At 37.3% G+C, this 17,062-nt stretch overlaps 1 protein-coding gene across 4 annotated transcripts in view; it reads right to left on the bottom strand.

Moving 5' to 3' along the window:
• The window catches only part of Lrch2 (leucine rich repeats and calponin homology domain containing 2), an 89,144-nt gene that overhangs the window by 54,518 nt on the left and 17,564 nt on the right, over positions 1-17,062 (bottom strand). For all 4 annotated transcript variants that reach the window (XM_021153736.2, XM_029473654.1, XM_029473655.1 and 1 more), the window contains exon 2: positions 3,314-3,458. In XM_021153736.2, coding sequence (XP_021009395.1) covers positions 3,314-3,458 — 145 coding nt within the window. The remainder of the gene's footprint in view (positions 1-3,313; positions 3,459-17,062) is intronic.

Raw genomic sequence — 17,062 nt, forward strand, 5'->3', positions numbered from 1 at the left:
TAACAGCCACTTGTAACTCAAGTTCCAGGGAATCTGACACCATCTTCTAACATAAATAAAAAACAAAACACAAAAAAAAAAAAAACAAAAAAAAAAAAAAAAAAAAATGGATAGGGACAGTAAGCTAGTTCTGTAGATACTTGCTACAGCCAAGCTTAAGAACCTGAGTTTAATCTTTAGAATCCACATTACAGGAAAGAACTCTGTGTGTGTGTGTGTGTGTGTGTGTGTGTGTGTAATATACAATATGTGTGCTAGTGACTCAGAGGCCAGAAAAGGGTCCCAGGTCCCCTGGAACTAGAGTTACATTTGCTTGTGAATGGGATGTGGGACGGGAAGCAGGTGAGCAGCCGCATGGTGCTGCAGTCATGCAGACAAGTACAGTGATTACTCTTGAGGTGCGAGACAGTAATGACTTGTAGCAGGATTTTCCCTATCCAATCACTGTAAATATTAATACAACAAGAAGCCTGTGATTGGACAGGGAAAGGGGAGAGGCGGAGCAAAGTTTTTCAGAGACAGGACAGAGGAGAAGGAAGGACAGGACAGAGGGGAAGGAAAGAAGGAGAGAAGGAAGGAAGATGGAGGAGGAACAGGACAATCCAGATTCTGAGTGACTTTAAATAGCCACAGGTAGTTATGAATATCATATAAGGGATGGATAATTACATTTGTCTTATCTAGGTGGGCAATTTATATCATTATCAATTGGCTCTGAAATTATTGTTTGGGCATCTTGTGAATTGAGAATTTATTGATATATAAATCTGACTGATTAATTATAAGCTTGTAGAGCTTTGATTTACTGGGTTAAGGTGAATTGTAACCCCGACCACAGAGGGTAGATGGCTGAGAAGGTAGGGAACTCTAAGTCAGGGGAACTGGAGAAGGGAAAACTGCCGACTGGGGCTAACCAAGAGGCAGCAAGACTGCGGGGCAAAGAGTAGCTGGGTTTAGTGCGGGATGGTGCCGACTGTTTAATTTTTCCCTCAACAACGACTGACTAATCTTGTGACAAAAGCCAAAGGATCACACACATTAAAAAGACAAACTTCATACCATTTGACTTTAGGTCAGTAAAAAAGACATACACTTGGGTCTTGATTTATCTTAACTGCAGCACCAAGGGGCTCTTATTTTTCTTTTTCTCTCAGAACATAGTGGCAAAAATGACAATAACTGGAGTCTTGTATAGTGCCCCTCGGTGAGTCTGCTCTAAGGTGCCAGAATCTTACCATTATGGCTTCGGCATCAGCAGTGAAACAGCATCTTAATATTACTTATTATAAAATATTAGTTTTGAACCTGTGACTTCCTTAAAGTAAATCAGACTTTTCTGATACAGCTCTGGGAACCCCTAAACTCCACAAACTCCTGAGACAAGAACTACATCATATTTCTATAGAAACAACACCGTGCATTAGGAAAGGACATAGGCTGTTTGTCAGGGAGAATTAGGTTCAAATTCCAGAGCTGCTGTTTAGATTAAGAACTTAAGTTCAATGTCTGTTTCCTGGGCTATAAAATGAGATAATTAATATCTGGTTAAGCACTGCTACCACATGGATTAAAGGGGGTGGTTAGCTAAAGTAAATTAGGACTATCTGGAACTGTGTTCTGTAAATGCCAGATCCCTTGCCTACTGTGTCCCTAAGTAGTTCAGCGTTTTACACAGAAAACGCTCAACTGCTCAGTAAGTATTAGTGAAATTTAATTAACTTCTTTACATGGAGCTACAGAAGCCAAAGTTCTGAGGTGGCATCTAGATGCTGGACTTAAATGCTTATTGGACTTTCAGCTAGCTCACATGTTTTAGGCACACACTTGAGAAATTTGTTCAGATATTTCCAGATAAATCTATAGCAGTTCTTTGGTGATGGTGAGTTTTCTCAATATATATATGTATGTATGTGTGTGTGTGTGTGTGTGTGTGTGTGTGTGTATATATATATATATATATATATCTGTGTGTGTGTGTCTGTGTGTGTGTAACAAAAGGGAAGGATAATGATCTTTACTTAGTAATCTCAAAGGACTTCTGAAATGTGTAATGTCCTAGGTCCCACTCATAATCCTTCATACACTATGCCATTTTATGTAAGGAAACTGAATATTGATTGACACTAGTATTTGGGGTGAATGTTATTGTCCCACAGACACCAAAGAACAACTGTATGAATATATGGCTTTTGCAAACAACACAGTTTTCTCATTTGTAATATAGGTATAATATAAGACATATCAATAATTATATTGGAGTATTAAATGAAGTAATATGAGTCAAATACTTGGGATATTGCCTGGCATGCAGTAAATACAAATTAAGCATGAATTGACTAGAAATGTCATTCATTGGCAAAATGCTTGCCTAGCCCACAACACCTAGGGTTGATCCACATCACTGAAAGACAAAACATATAAATCATAAAGGTGCTCTGTCCTCTCATTTTCCAACTATCCCATCCCAATCTACCTATTCTTGAATTGGCAACATCACCAGTAATAAAACTTCACCTAAAACATTTTTCACTATACGCTAACCAGAGTGCTATATAAGTCAATTCAGATGACTGGACAGCAAATAATAAAAGATATTTATATTCTAAAGCCTTCCTCTCAAAGTGAGATCTAATTACAAACACACATGCTGGCAGAGGAATCAGCAAGGGACCTTTTCGAAAATGCAGTTCGTACAGCAGGTCTAACAGGACAGAATCTTTTTAACAAGATCCCCAGACAATTCCTGTGTGTGAAACTTTGACAAACATTGCCTTAAAGAACAATCCCAAAAGCCAACAAGATAATGTAAGCATAAACAGAATACATTCCTTTACTACTAAAAATGATAAAGCATTGTAATATTTAAAAAACTGTTTTAATTACTTATTAAATAATAATACATTAATAAATTATATTTACATGACATATTTTAGTATATTACATATTATACTACTATATAATATATAATATTTTAATATAGAAAAATATATTTTGTATTATAGCTAATCTAGTATGCAATATTTATGTTATTAAATATAATAAAATGCATCATATTTGCTTTATTGTTAGTTTTGTTGTTGATGATATGAGTATTTTCCCTGCATTCACGTATGTGTATCATGTGTATTCTTGATGCCTGATGAGGTCAGAAATCATTGGAGCCTCCGAAACTGGTCTTAAAGATGGTTATGAGTCAACATATGGGTTCTGGAAACCACACTCTCTTCCTCTGAAACAAGAAGGCTATTTTCTTAACTGCTGAGCTAAATTTTCAGCACCTTCAAGATTTATTTTTAAAAGTATGCTTGCTTACCTGATGTTAAGGTATGTTAACATCTGCAAATTCTTAATGGCTTCAGGAATGGTTTTGATGCAATTATGATATAGGTTTAATGTTTCAAGTGGTGCGAATAGCCACACATCTGAAGGAATTTCTGTAAAACGATTTCTGGAAAGATCTGAAAAAATAAAAACAATGTTTGAGTAACAAGTAAACACCTAGATATATAGTAACAATAAAAATGCATCCCTAACCATCCCCCGAGTCCTCATTACTTTCAGTCTCTTTCTTCTTCCTTCATGGCCAGATTTATACAAATCCACTATACAACTAAATTTACTATGGATTTTTCAACCCACACCTAACCTCTCCATCTATCTGGAAACATTTTCATTCCTTGACCTTTCTGAATGTCTACTAATCTCAATCACCTCTTGGTTTCTTTAACTCTTTTTTTTTTCTTCACCTGAATAACGAATGTTGGTCTTCCCAAGGACTATCTGAGGAGGGCAACCCTGTAAGAAGACCAGCAGTCTCAATTAACCTGGACCCCCGAAACTCTGAGGACACCCACCCAGTGTCTCACGGACACTAAGCCACCAACCAGGCAGCATACACCAACTGATATGAAGTCCCAAACACGGTAGAAGACTGCCTGGTCTAGCTTCAGTGAGAGAAGATGCACCTAACCCTTGAGGCCCCAGAGAGTGGGAAGGTCTGGTGGGGTGGGGTTGGACTTGGGGACATCCTCTTGGAGACAGGGGTGCGTAGGGGGATTGGGCTTGGGGAAGGAGGTGTAGCACGGGGAGCAGTAGGGGGTCAGACTAGGAGGAGGATGAAGATTGAACTGTAAAAAAGGATTAAATAATGAAAAATGAATATGTCATACAAAAAAGAAATAATTTAAATGATAGCAACACATTATTTTACATAATGTAATAGCATTTTAAATGATGTATTTTGTTTGTTTTCTTTCAAAAGATATTAAATTACAAAGTAATACTATAAGCCTCTCTGGATTTTAATTACATTTATATTCATAAATTATTATCTGAATGAATTGCTGTTACTAAAAGACAGTTAAAATTACAGGATTATTCTAACTGAATGAAATTATTACAAAGCTAAGGTAATTATTTTAAGACCCTAACTATGGCATAGGCCCTAATTAAGGAAATCTAGTTCTAGTGTGTTTTCTATTGTAAATGAGTATAAACATCCTTTCTAAGCACTGGATGAGAAAATAACACTGCCAAAACAATACTAAACCACTAAGGAAACACAGAAATAACACAAAATAGTTTAGGTCTTAATTCTGTGAACTATTTCACACTTAACAACATGTCATGTTTACCTTGAAAGTAGTAAAGACTGACTTACAGAGATGAAATACATAAAACTAAACTGATTTTAAAATTTTATCTTGGGTTATTTACCTAATAAAAGAGTCTTAGAACAGTAAAAATTATTTAATCATCATTAATACTCAGGGAACTAGAATAACACAATAATGCACATATGATTTTCAAGAAATACCCATAAAGTTGGTGTTTCAACATAGTTCCAGTAAAAATATAAATACATAAACAGAAAAATAAATTTTTCATCAAAACCAAGAATATAAACTGTTAATATATATTCCTTGTTGAGATTCATTTCAAAACAGTTTCAAAAGGTACCTCCTAAGGGAGCAGTAAGGACTTGAGAAAAGACAATTATAAAGATGTTCATCATTTCATCATTAAAAATCATCTTTCTTTTGTGGACTGAATGGTAGTCCTCACACCTAATCAAGTCTAATTACCAGAACCTGCATTACCTTAAAAGGTAAGTATTTTGCAAATATAATTAAGAATCTTGCCACAATGACATATCTTAGATCATCTAGGTGGGCCCTATACTTGATTAAATGTCTTTGTAAGGAAAAAGGAAGAGCAAGCAGAGACCAATGGTACACATTTGAGACAGCCTGAACTACATATTGACACTACTTCTCACAGAAATGGAAAAGGGGAAAGACAGAAGGAAACTAGACAGATACACTGAAGAGAAAAACCACATAAAGAGAGAAGTCAACATTGGAGTAATATGTGCAGATAGTTTCAGAAGCCACCTAAAGCTAGAAAACAAGACATGGAATGTCCCCTCCAGCCTCCTAGAGGGCCTCACTGAAACCTTGATTTTTCATCTCATAAAACTCACTTCAGACTTTTGATCTCCAAACTATAGCAGACTCAGGTTCTACTACAGTGAACCACTAAGTTTATGATAATTTTTATAGAAGCCACAGGAAACAAACAGATCTCACATTAATCATTTACTATAATTATTGGGTAAAAAGCCTTTAAAAATGTTTAATAGCTACGTACTGTGGTATCTGGCAGCACATATAATAAAAAACGCATAGCTATGTATTTTTTTCTTGTGCCTCAAGGTGACACTTCATTTAATTAATATCCTTAGGCATTATCACATTATAACAAGTACCCAGCTTTTCCTTTGTCTCGTTTCTAAACATAAGCCATATCAACCATTACTGGCTGTAAGTCAGCAGACAGATTGCAGTTTACTGTTTCCTGCCTTCCTACAAGACACTCTTTACAAAACGCTGACAGCCTTTTAGAGATGCTAATCGAGCCTCTGAAATAATCTAATCGAAATGGCGTCCTGTATAACTGTTAGCTTCAAAGACCAAGAAAATTGGGGAAAGGAGGAGGAAGTCAGATGGAATGGAAGTCTGTTAGCCATCTTCCAAGCTGCAACCATAAGCATCACAGATGGGTCCATCTGCTGCCCAACGTATTGCCTGGTCCATCAGCAGCAGTTTTGCCAAAGTACAGAAAAAGATTTTCAGAAATTACCACACTAATTGTGCTACTTATAGTCTGATATTTTTAGTGGAAGTATACAAACTACCAAACTGTAAAATAAAAGAAATGAGTAATTTTTAGTCTACTGCTATCCAGTGGTACAGACTACCACAGTACCTTACTAATATATGAAGCCCAGACCATGTTTCTCTCTAGTAAAATGTCTAATATTTATGTAAATTGTTGGAGCATATCTTCATCATCATCAGATAGCATCATATAATCATAGATCTTCAGCTCATATGATTTAGAGTAAAACCCAAACAACACAATGGCATGAGACAGCAGAAAGGTAGGCAGGAGGAAGAACGAAAGAAAGAATTTTCTGCCTAAAGGAACATAAGATTAATACATAAATTAATGTATAAATTACTTAAAGTCAGAATTCAAAATTCATATCAGTAAGACTGACACACACACACACCATAAATTACATCAGAATCCATGCACTGGTCATAGATTATCTCTAATCCTTATGCTAATTCTATGCAGTAGCTACCATTCCTTATTATACATATGAAGCAAAGACAGATTGAATGACATGACCAATACAGGAAAAAAATGACAGCACTGGGCTTTTGAACTCAAATCAACTTCAAAGCCCATAATCTCTATGTAATTTTCCTCTCCTCCCACTAATAGGACCTCCTGTCTCACATTTCAAGTATTCTGATTCCAACCACAAATAAAGGTCAGAGAAACAGTAACTCTTCTAAACATATACACACCAAAGACTGATTCCTATAACAGGAAACTGAACAGAAATATTACTTAAGTCCCAAATTCGGGCCCAGAAAGTAATCAACAGTATTATAACCCCTCAGCTGTTCTTAATTTTATCAATACACAATTGTTTGCACTGAGATAAGATACAGCCTTGTTAGCTCCTAAAATGAATGGGCCTTTATTAGTGTTTCAATATTCTTAATCAATTCATTAAATAAGGATTAAAGAAAACTAAGTAAACCAATTTATTCTAAAGGCACAATACACAGAACCATTGAGTTTATTGAAGGGACTACAAAGAGTCTGAAATGTTATGCTACTTGTAAGAGTACATGTTAGCTTAAAGCTGTGTATGGAAGCTAGAACAAGGCATGAGACTCCTGTATGAAAAAATAAAAGACTTTAGAACTCACAGCCAGCAACGTGAAATGAAGAAAATATTCATATTTGTTCCACTCGCCTTTAAAATCCTACTGAGCCAATGTAGGTGTGTATATTGTGGTACATCTTATTATAAGAGGAATGTGATAAGAGAATACCCACATCGTTTATAGCAGTAAGCATGCCTTCCCTGTGTCTTAAGGAATGTATTCTTATTTTACTGGACAGTGTGGTAGTACATTACCCTAGAGACACAACAGAATTCTTCCAAGGATGCAAGCCCGTCTGATCTTTGCTATTGAAAGAAGCAGTTATGCTCATCTTACAAGGCTGCTCACCATACAAACATCCTTGAAAAGAGAATCTGACACACAAAACAGTGCTTCACAATGAAGAGATATGGAAACATAAAAGCCTACTGAGAACTGTCTCCAAATAGTATCTTTTTTTTCTCTTTTCTTTTTTGTTTTTTTTTTTTTGACAGGAAGTTTTTTTTTTAATATATTACACATTATGTACCCTATGCATTATTTGAAAGCTTAGTTCTTGCTAGGTGAGAAAGATCATTAACATTATGAAAATGATACAGTAATTTAAATGATTCCTAAAGTTATATCATTATAAATGTTTTAACCATCTTCCTTTCTTTAGATATAATGTCTTAAACTACCATGGCCTGTTGCAAATTATATATATGCTCATTTAAAACATTTTTGACCCTCTTTTGAGCACTGTTTCTAGTTGACAACTTTTTCTTTATATACATTTCAAATTTCAAATGCTATCCCGAAAGTTCCCTATACCCTCCCCGCCCCCCGCCCTGCTCCCCTACCTACCCACTCCCACTTCTTGGCCCTGGCATTCCCCTATACTGAGGCATATAAAGTTTGAAAGACCAAGGGCCCCTCCTTCCATTGATGGCTGAGTAGGCCATCTTCTGCTACATATGCAGCTAGAGACACGAGCTCTGGGGGTACTGGTTAGTTCATATTGTTGTTCCACCTATAGGGTTGCAGACCCCTTCAGCTCCTTGTCTTTCCACAGTCCAGCAAGGCTTAGAAGTTACAGCTTATAAACTGGGAATGTAGGACAAGAGCAGAATGATTGTCTGGCAGGCATGAGCCTCTGGATTCCATCCCCAGTATCAAGGGGAAAAATGGTCAGAGCATAACCACAATTGTGCAAATTGATATCTAGCTATTGTTAAGTGTCAAATCCTATGTAGCCACATAAGAAGATTGTGATAATCACCTTCGAAAACTTATTTTCCTATTTTGCAGGTAGAATCTTTAATAGACTTGCTGTCATTCATCTAATTGAATTCATTAAATATTATCTAGGGGTGAAGAAGTACATGTTAAGGGAAGCTCAGACATGAACTACAGGCAATACCAATTCATGTCCAACTCTAGCATCAGATGGTATCAGATAAGCTAACATTAGTACAATTTCAGTGACTGAAGAAATAGAAAAGAATCATCTTCACTTATTTCAACTAAAATTGTAACTTTTATAAAGGTCTTCAAACTGTCCCATATGCCATCATTCTTAGGGTAAAGTTTCTGAAGGTATAATTTAAATGTCACAGAACTGTAAACTACTTAAAAGAAAACAGTAGACTACATCAGAACAAACTTCTGATTTTGTAAGAGACTTCCAACATCATTTAAGCCATCATTATTAGTTTGCTAAAAATGAGTAGATATTCTCTAACAACCTAAAATCTCAGAAGATATAAACAATAGGAATAAAAGATAATTCATCAATTTGTGCACAATAAATGAAAAATAAGGTTTGTATAGATAATAAGCAAAAATAATACAAGTTAGACCATTGTGTTTGTTTTTATGACATGGACTATATATAACAAATTTATCCTATTGGAGAGTACATAAAAATGAACAAGTTGTTTTATTTTCTAACATGAAAATTAAAAACACATTTTTACAACTTTTCAGAAACTGCCATTACTCAATTCAAGTTGTGTTGAATAACTCTGGTTAATATGCTCTCACATTTTAATACTTCCTTATCTATTTTTCCATCAGAAAGAATGGTCAGAACTAGAAACAACACCCAGTGAGAAAACATGAGGCAGCTGTCTATTGATGTCTTTGAAGAATTAGAGATTCTGATGCTGGAGCCTGATGGGAACTGACAACCCCATGGCTCTGGTATCTGTTTTCCAACACAAGCCATCTCCAAAGACAAGTGATTTCTTCATTCAGTATTCTCTAGAAGGGTGTCGGGCTGCCATTCATGAGGAAATAACAAACAGTTTATATAGTCTAAGCCTTGTTGATTCATCAGGATGCATGAGATAGAGAACTTCTAAGCTATTCCATGATTAAATAAAGTGTGAACTATAGTATAGTGGAGGGAAAGGAGTAGCTTATAGATATTTGATGAAAATGCAGAAAAGTTGCTGTAAAGCCAACATTTAGTAGAATCAACATGAAGCATCTAGATTTCACTTTTCAACAATCAACAGTGATGGAAGACTCGTGCTGCCACAGGCATGCTGAAAAGCAAGGGTGTGGCCTCCCTTCCCCCAGCCTGGAACCTGCTTGCTCAAGGGTGGAGCTACCTGCTCATTCGTCCTGCCACGCCTACTGCTGGACCCTGCCTTTGCTGCCTGGAGGCACACACGTGTTCGTCCTGCTACTGGACCCTGAGTTACTTGGCGGGAAATTGGGTTCCCTCCCCCTTCCTTTATAACTGAGTGTCTGAAAATAGTAAAATTGAGCTTTGATCAGAATGTTGTCTTAGCTCCATTCTTTCTTCCGCCCCGTCTAGATTCCTCTCTTTTCAGCTCGAACTGCCATTCTCAGTTGAACCGTTCGTGTTGTGGACTGCGGGCAGGCCGCAACACAAGGGTGCCGACAAAGGCAGATGCTGCAAGAAGAAACCACAGCTGTTAACCAGAGGGGCAGATTACATCCATGCTCTATGAGGAAAAGACTGTGAATCGTGCATCAGTTAAGGCACATGGAAGGCCAAGGCTTTATTAAAAGTCGAGAGAGAGTCTACATGCAGAGCTGTCTCTAAGAATTTCAGCAACATTCTTCAGTTTCACCAAGAATTAATGCCTAATGAATCAGAGTAATGGCACCAACATCAAAGTGATGTTTAAGAATGGCCCTACCCTTCAACCCATGTAAATTGTACAGACTGTGAATTTGGCATCTTGAACCATTGTCGTGTTATTTATGAAGTGACTGTTGACTTAACTTTTTATTTTTAAAGGCAAACCATATAACTTCATCACAAACTTCTAAAGTAAAATAAACATGAAAAGAGAAGATGAACATGAAAAGCACTGTGCAATTTTAGAATGGGGAAGGATTTTCAAAGTATCACATGAAGAAATAAATCACTAACAAATGGTTTCCTGGCTTAGACTCATCTGAAGAAAAGTATGGGTATATTAAAAAGCAATAATTAATGCACATTAATAAAAATAGCACCACACCTCCATTGATTATATCACAAATTAAAATATTATCAATGGTCAGCATTCATATAACATATTGAAACAAATTTTTAAATAATTTAAACTGAGGTACCAGAAGTCATAAGTTATTAAATAAAAAAAACAAGTTTCAGGTATGGGATGTCCCCTTAAGAGTTGTTGGACAAGGAGGATCCAAAAGTTGTTCCTTCTCCCAAAAAACAACACAAACTGTTCCGATTGCTCTTTGGTAACCTACCATAACTACATGGTGACACCCTATTGCTGAAGATACTATACACTTTGTTTGCAGAACATAGAGAAATGAGGCTAGATCTGAGCCGGAACTTCCCTACTTGTGAGTTAGATTTCACAGCACTAGAAGGTTCTATGCAGGCTGTGAGGGAAGGAAAAGTCATGAATGGTCTTAATCAACTGTAAGCCCTGCAAGCTATAATACCAACATATTAAGCAAAATATATTCACTTGTAAAATGACAACAAGTTTGTTATTGGGTGACCAATTGCTTTCTGATTGGATTTGAGGCCCAATTCACAAGAGGGGGATCCATACCTGGTACTGTAAACCTGTTCAATAGCCCACAGATGGCAAATATCATAGGCTCTAGAGGGGAACTTTCTACTGTTGTTTAGCTGAATGGACACTGTATGAAGTTGCCATCAAAATACCTATGTTTCTATCATTAAATTAGTGCTACTCTCAATATTGGTCAGAGAAGCTTGTATATGCAGTAGTAAACAGTTAATGAAGACATTCATAAATAGACATTCATAAGTATTGAGAATAAATAAATGATGGGTAACACTTTAGGCAAGAAAGAAAATATTTCATACTATCTCAGACAGGCTGTTCCCTTTTGTTTCTCATTTAGCAAAAGTCCTAGCACTAGTTTTGCCCAATCTTTCAGTGAATTAATTACCACTAGGGACACTGTCTTAATGTTCTTAGAATGAATCTTTGTAGCCCCTTACACAGACTCTCAAGGACTGGGTATGCTATTCTGGAGTCTCCAAGAATCTAGGACCTTTAAGTGTTCTCTTGTAGTATAACATGACCTTTATTCAACCTTGATGCCTAGGAAGTCTGGCCTGAAAATTGTTCTCTTAATCACAGTGTCTTCTTCCAATTCCATGTATGCTACCACTTGGGTGGAAATTGGCCTTGTGTTCTCTTATTCAGGACTTCTTCAAACTTGCTCACTTACATTAGTAAGTGCCCTACTTGCAGGCATGCCCCTTCTTTCTCCTCAATTCATCTCCCTTCCCCCTTCAACTCCTACTGACTAGCACTCTTACGATGAGTATGCTGATCAGATGTATCCACTGCATTTTAATTCTAAACCCCTTCTGACCCCTCACTAAAGACCATTCCACCCTCCTAGCTCCATACCCACTCTGGCCACTGCTTTCAGGCTACTGGGTTTGGAAGTGCCTGTTGTTCTAAGTACCTGGAGGCAAAGGCATTGTCCAAACTTGTGTGTCTTTATGTTCTTTCTCAAACAGAAAGCAAATTAAGAGCCAAGTTCTACAATTCTTTCACAAGTTACAAAAGAATTTGAGTTCTTAATAACCTAATAATAATAATAAGTTCTTAGTTTTATATATATATATATATATATATATATATATATATATATATATATATATATATATAAAAGGAGGCAACATGTGTCACTACAAAAGAGTAATATCACATTTGTGCTAAAGCAACAATATATGCTAATATATGCTAATAATGTAAGCTTCATAGAGCTAGGCCACTGGAGACAATGCAATTAAAAGGTGTGGCCTGACATAGTACTACTAGCCCACTTCTCCAAATAATGCTAAAGGAGACTATATGCCTCCTTGCCTGATAGAAGATAGGATTTGTCATGATCAATTAATAATGATCAAATTAGAGAAGTCCTGTTTCATCCAAATGAAAAGCTTGCCCTTTTTTCTCACCCACCCTTCAGAAACTCTTCAAAACACCCAGTTTTCATCCAGATATTCCTGAAGGGATATTAATCCTGGTGATGCACTCTATCCCTCTGTCAACACAGGGTATTAGAAATACATTAGTTAATACTAGAAATGTCTGCACAGAATGAAATCTCAGACAGTTTTTTGGAGATTTAACAATCAGCAAGCTCATAAGAGAGAAAGGAAAAGATTAAGTCCTTAAGATCCAAGATGAAAAGACAAGTCTGTCAACCCCTTGCCTCACTATTAGTTGGGCCTTTGAGAGGTGTCCCTTAGTTTCTGTTTTAGGTACAGTCTGCTGGCCATTGCAATCAATTTTGCCTCCCAAAAGAGGCTCCCACCTAGTCTATCGAGAAAAACTTGTAAACAGGCCAGACACAGGAAGAACAACATTCTCTGTCTCTGTCTCTGTGTCTCTGTCTCTTTCTCTCTTTCTAACACACACACACACACACACACACACACACACACGAAGAGAGTGTCTCAGCTCAACCAAAGTCTAACCTAAGGCTCAAGGGGGGTGATGTTTCTACAAGGAAGGATCTTTTGGGCTTCCTGCAGTAGACTGACTAAAATAAGCCAGGGTCAAAACAAACCCTATCTTAGATTACTGGATTGCTTAAGCCCAGTGTAGTGTTCACTATCCAAATAAGGGTATCATTTTATCTTAGATGCAGACCATGAATTTTCAAGGTGTGTCATTCTGGTTTCTATCTTTATAGTTGAAGTCAATGGCATTTTCCAACCAATGGCCATTCCTCTTTCATCCTGTTTTCTTGGAGAACAGTACTTAAGTCATGACTTCCTAATCTGGACTTCCTTGATTTATTAGGAAAAACATGTTATATACAAACTGGGGACCAAACTACTTCTGCACTCTATTTAACCTCAAACATGGTCCCCTAAACAACAGAAGTTCACGAAGACCATCCATAGTTTCTGCTCTCCAATATCTTCCATTTCATAACTAGTCAGCTGTTCCTGTCTACTTGGAACACGTCAAACTCAGGCAGAGTCTCACATATTACTTCCATTTTCATCAACTTTAAAGACTTATCCAATTCCCCATATAAGTTTCAAAGCCTTGAGAACACTCTTAACAATTACTACAAATTCCTAAATGTTACTTTCTTTAGCCCCAACTGAATTTCTGTATAAAATTCCCATTGTCCCTGTCTCAAGGCCAGGTCGTTCTTAAGATCTTAGGGTTATTGGTGACCTTTCTGCTGTCCTAATCCTATCACCAACCCACACACTCTCTTCAATAATATTATTCATAAAACATTTCACTATTTTAGATATTAACAAAGTTTGATTCAACACTCCACTGCCACCTGTATCTCAAAAACGTTTTACTTTCATCTAAACTAATCCTGACAGCCAATATTATCAACAACTCACTTACTATTTCTTCTCCATGGATTCTAAAACAGCCTAAACTTATTTGGGAAAGCCCCTGCTTAAGATCTTCCTTCTTTTCTTGTGTTAATATCCAGCTCCAATATAAGACAACCAATTCATTTGTAGTCTTTCCCACCAAACATCACTCCATAGCACCATATCCCTCCTAAATTTTCTAGGCGAAAAGGACTGCAGAGGCATCTCAGCTGGGGCCCAACTCAGTCAATAATCTGTTACTTAGTTCATTCAAAAGGACAAAAGCTTATAGGAGTGGGAAGTCATCTGGATGATTGAAAACAGACTCTGCACAGGACAATCTGGTTACACTCTAGATGACCCTGCTCACACTGATGTTATTCTCACTCAGAACCTACCATGGCTGCCTAGCCAATGAATCAGCAAAGAGCTTCTCATTACTTCCTATATAAGGCTTCTGATCAGTCTTTATGTGAGCTTAGGAACTGGGTCTGGGAAACCATGCTGTGGCTTACATAATTACAGTTGAACCACACGTACACCACATCCATGCCCTAGCTATATAAGCAAGCAGTTTTTCAATCTTGTAGGGTCAGGCCCAAGGCTTTTCTTATGATATACCCCATTCAAACCTCAGTTAAGATCCTAAAAAATGCTGGGTGTTTTCCATAAATGGTCCTTATCATAGGCAAAGCTTTCTGAGCTGGATGCTTTAAAGTTCAGAGATGTAGTACTCGGCGACAGTTGAAGATTTCCAGAGAGAAACCAAAGGCTAAACTTGCAAGACGCTAAGAATAATGGATGTATTGAGAAAGTAAGGAATGGCCAAGAAGCAGAGGCAGATAAGTTGAGCATAGAGAAGATAAGAAACTGTGGAGAGTCAAAGACAGGAGCTGAACTTCAAGAACTGAAATCTCTGGTTGCTAGAAGAGTTTGAACAAGCCACTGAGTAATGAAGTTCCAAAATTTCAGATACCCATACTCATAATCTATAACTTTAGCCACTGGTTTTGAGTCTCTACAACCTGGACAATAAGCCTATGCCTCCAAAATCTAGAGCAATAAATGTTGAGCTTTGACACTTTTAGCCATAAGCCTCTAGTTCTCTGTGCTTAGACCTAAATGAGACAGGTAGTCTTTAAAAGACCAGGATATAAACCTCTGTAACTCAGGGCCACCAATATTAAGAAATCTTCTCTGTTGCCTTGATTCCTATATTTATAGAACAAACGAAACATGAAATTCATGACAACAGCAGAATTACATAAAGAAAGGTGAGTAAACCTCAGTCATTAGGTTTTGATGAAGCAGGAAAAGAAGCCACAAACACACAGAGCTGTTATTCGGGAGCACCTCTACTCTCACTCTGCCTGCAGATGATAACTGTAGCTTAGAGACTATAGATCTGAACTGCACTCAACAGCAAGAAGGGGCCTCTGGCCAAAGCAGGAAGAGAAAAGCAGAGCTCAGCATGCTACAAGAAAACAGGAAATAATTCTAAAACAAATCACAAGTGCTCACTTGTCTCAGGTTTTCCTGGTCCTCATGTCAATGTAATTATGACTTTGAACACTGAGTCTGTGACCTAGCCAGTGTTAGTGGCTCATAATTATAATCCTCCCATTTGGGAGGCTGAAGCAGAAGGACTGCTGTGCATTTGAAGATAGCTTGTGCCATAGAATGAGTTTCTAGGCAGTCCAGGCTATACCATAAGACACTGACTCAAAACAAAACAAACAAACAAAAGGTTGAATTTCTTACACTGTAGCCTCCCCCAGCCTTGAAGCAGGCTGATTCAGACTTTGCTGCCACTGAATATGAGATCACCTGGGGTGTAGCCTTCTGACTGACTGCTGCTCTTCTCCAGAGACTCTGCTACCTGCTGAGAGACCCTTGAGACATTCTGGAGACACATCCTATCCTGCACTTTGCCTACAGGCTGGCTCCAGGCACCAAGAATGGACTGGGGGTGGGGGCGATGAGCCTTCCCCCTTATAAGCACAGTCTCTTTGTAAACTCGAGGGCCTTGATCAGAGAAAAATTTGTCTTGGCTTCTTTCTTTTCTCGCCATCTAGTCTCTCTTTCAGCCCCAGCCTGCCTTCCAGAAATACCCAGTTCATGTAGGCCACCAGCCGGCCTCCTACTACATTACACTTTACTATTTTCAGTGCCATCTTTACTATTTAATTAAATATCATGAATAATCAAAATATGACAAAATATTTTAACAGTTTGGAAATAAGTTGTTCTTTATATATGTTTTTTTTTGGTTTTTACATATTTTTATATTGGACAATGGGATTTTTTAAAGGAGTTAGAAAATTTAAAATAGTTGGTTAATGTGCTCTAATTGTCTGTTTTGCCTTGGTTTACTGCCCCACCTTGCCATGAGTGCAGTGAAGATCTACCATCTCCAATATATAACTTAAATCAATTATACTGAATAATTAACCTAAATATTTTCAATAAACTAATTCCTTTTTAAAAGAACATCCCATTGTGCAATATAGGAAAATGTAAAAACCAAAAATAGAACATTTAAAAACAATAACACATCTCTAAACTCTTAAAATTTGATATTTATGTTTATGGAGCAATAATACGTGTTTTTTCTTTCTAGCACTTTTTTTTCTGTTTTTATTTTTGTTTTGTTTTTGTAGTGTGTGTATGTGTGTCTGTATTTCCATGTGAGTTCAGGCACACATTTGTCACAATGCATGTGTGAGCAGGTCACAGGACAATCACAGGTATTGTGGCACACTTTTGAGACTCGATCACTTGTAGTCCCTGTGGCTTACCATAGGGTATCAGACCTACAAGCTCCTGGGAATTCTCTTGTCTCTATCTCCCATCTCACCTAAGAGTTTCAGAACTGCAGATTTGCAGTAAACCCCAGCCAGGTTTACATGAGCCCTGGGGATCCAAACTCAGGTCCCCATGCTTCCATGGCAAGGACTTTGCTATCTCCAGAGAAATCCTCCTGTTAGTTTTT

Source organism: Mus caroli, chromosome X, assembly GCF_900094665.2.
Source record: "Mus caroli chromosome X, CAROLI_EIJ_v1.1, whole genome shotgun sequence".
Lineage (NCBI taxonomy): Eukaryota > Metazoa > Chordata > Mammalia > Rodentia > Muridae > Mus > Mus caroli.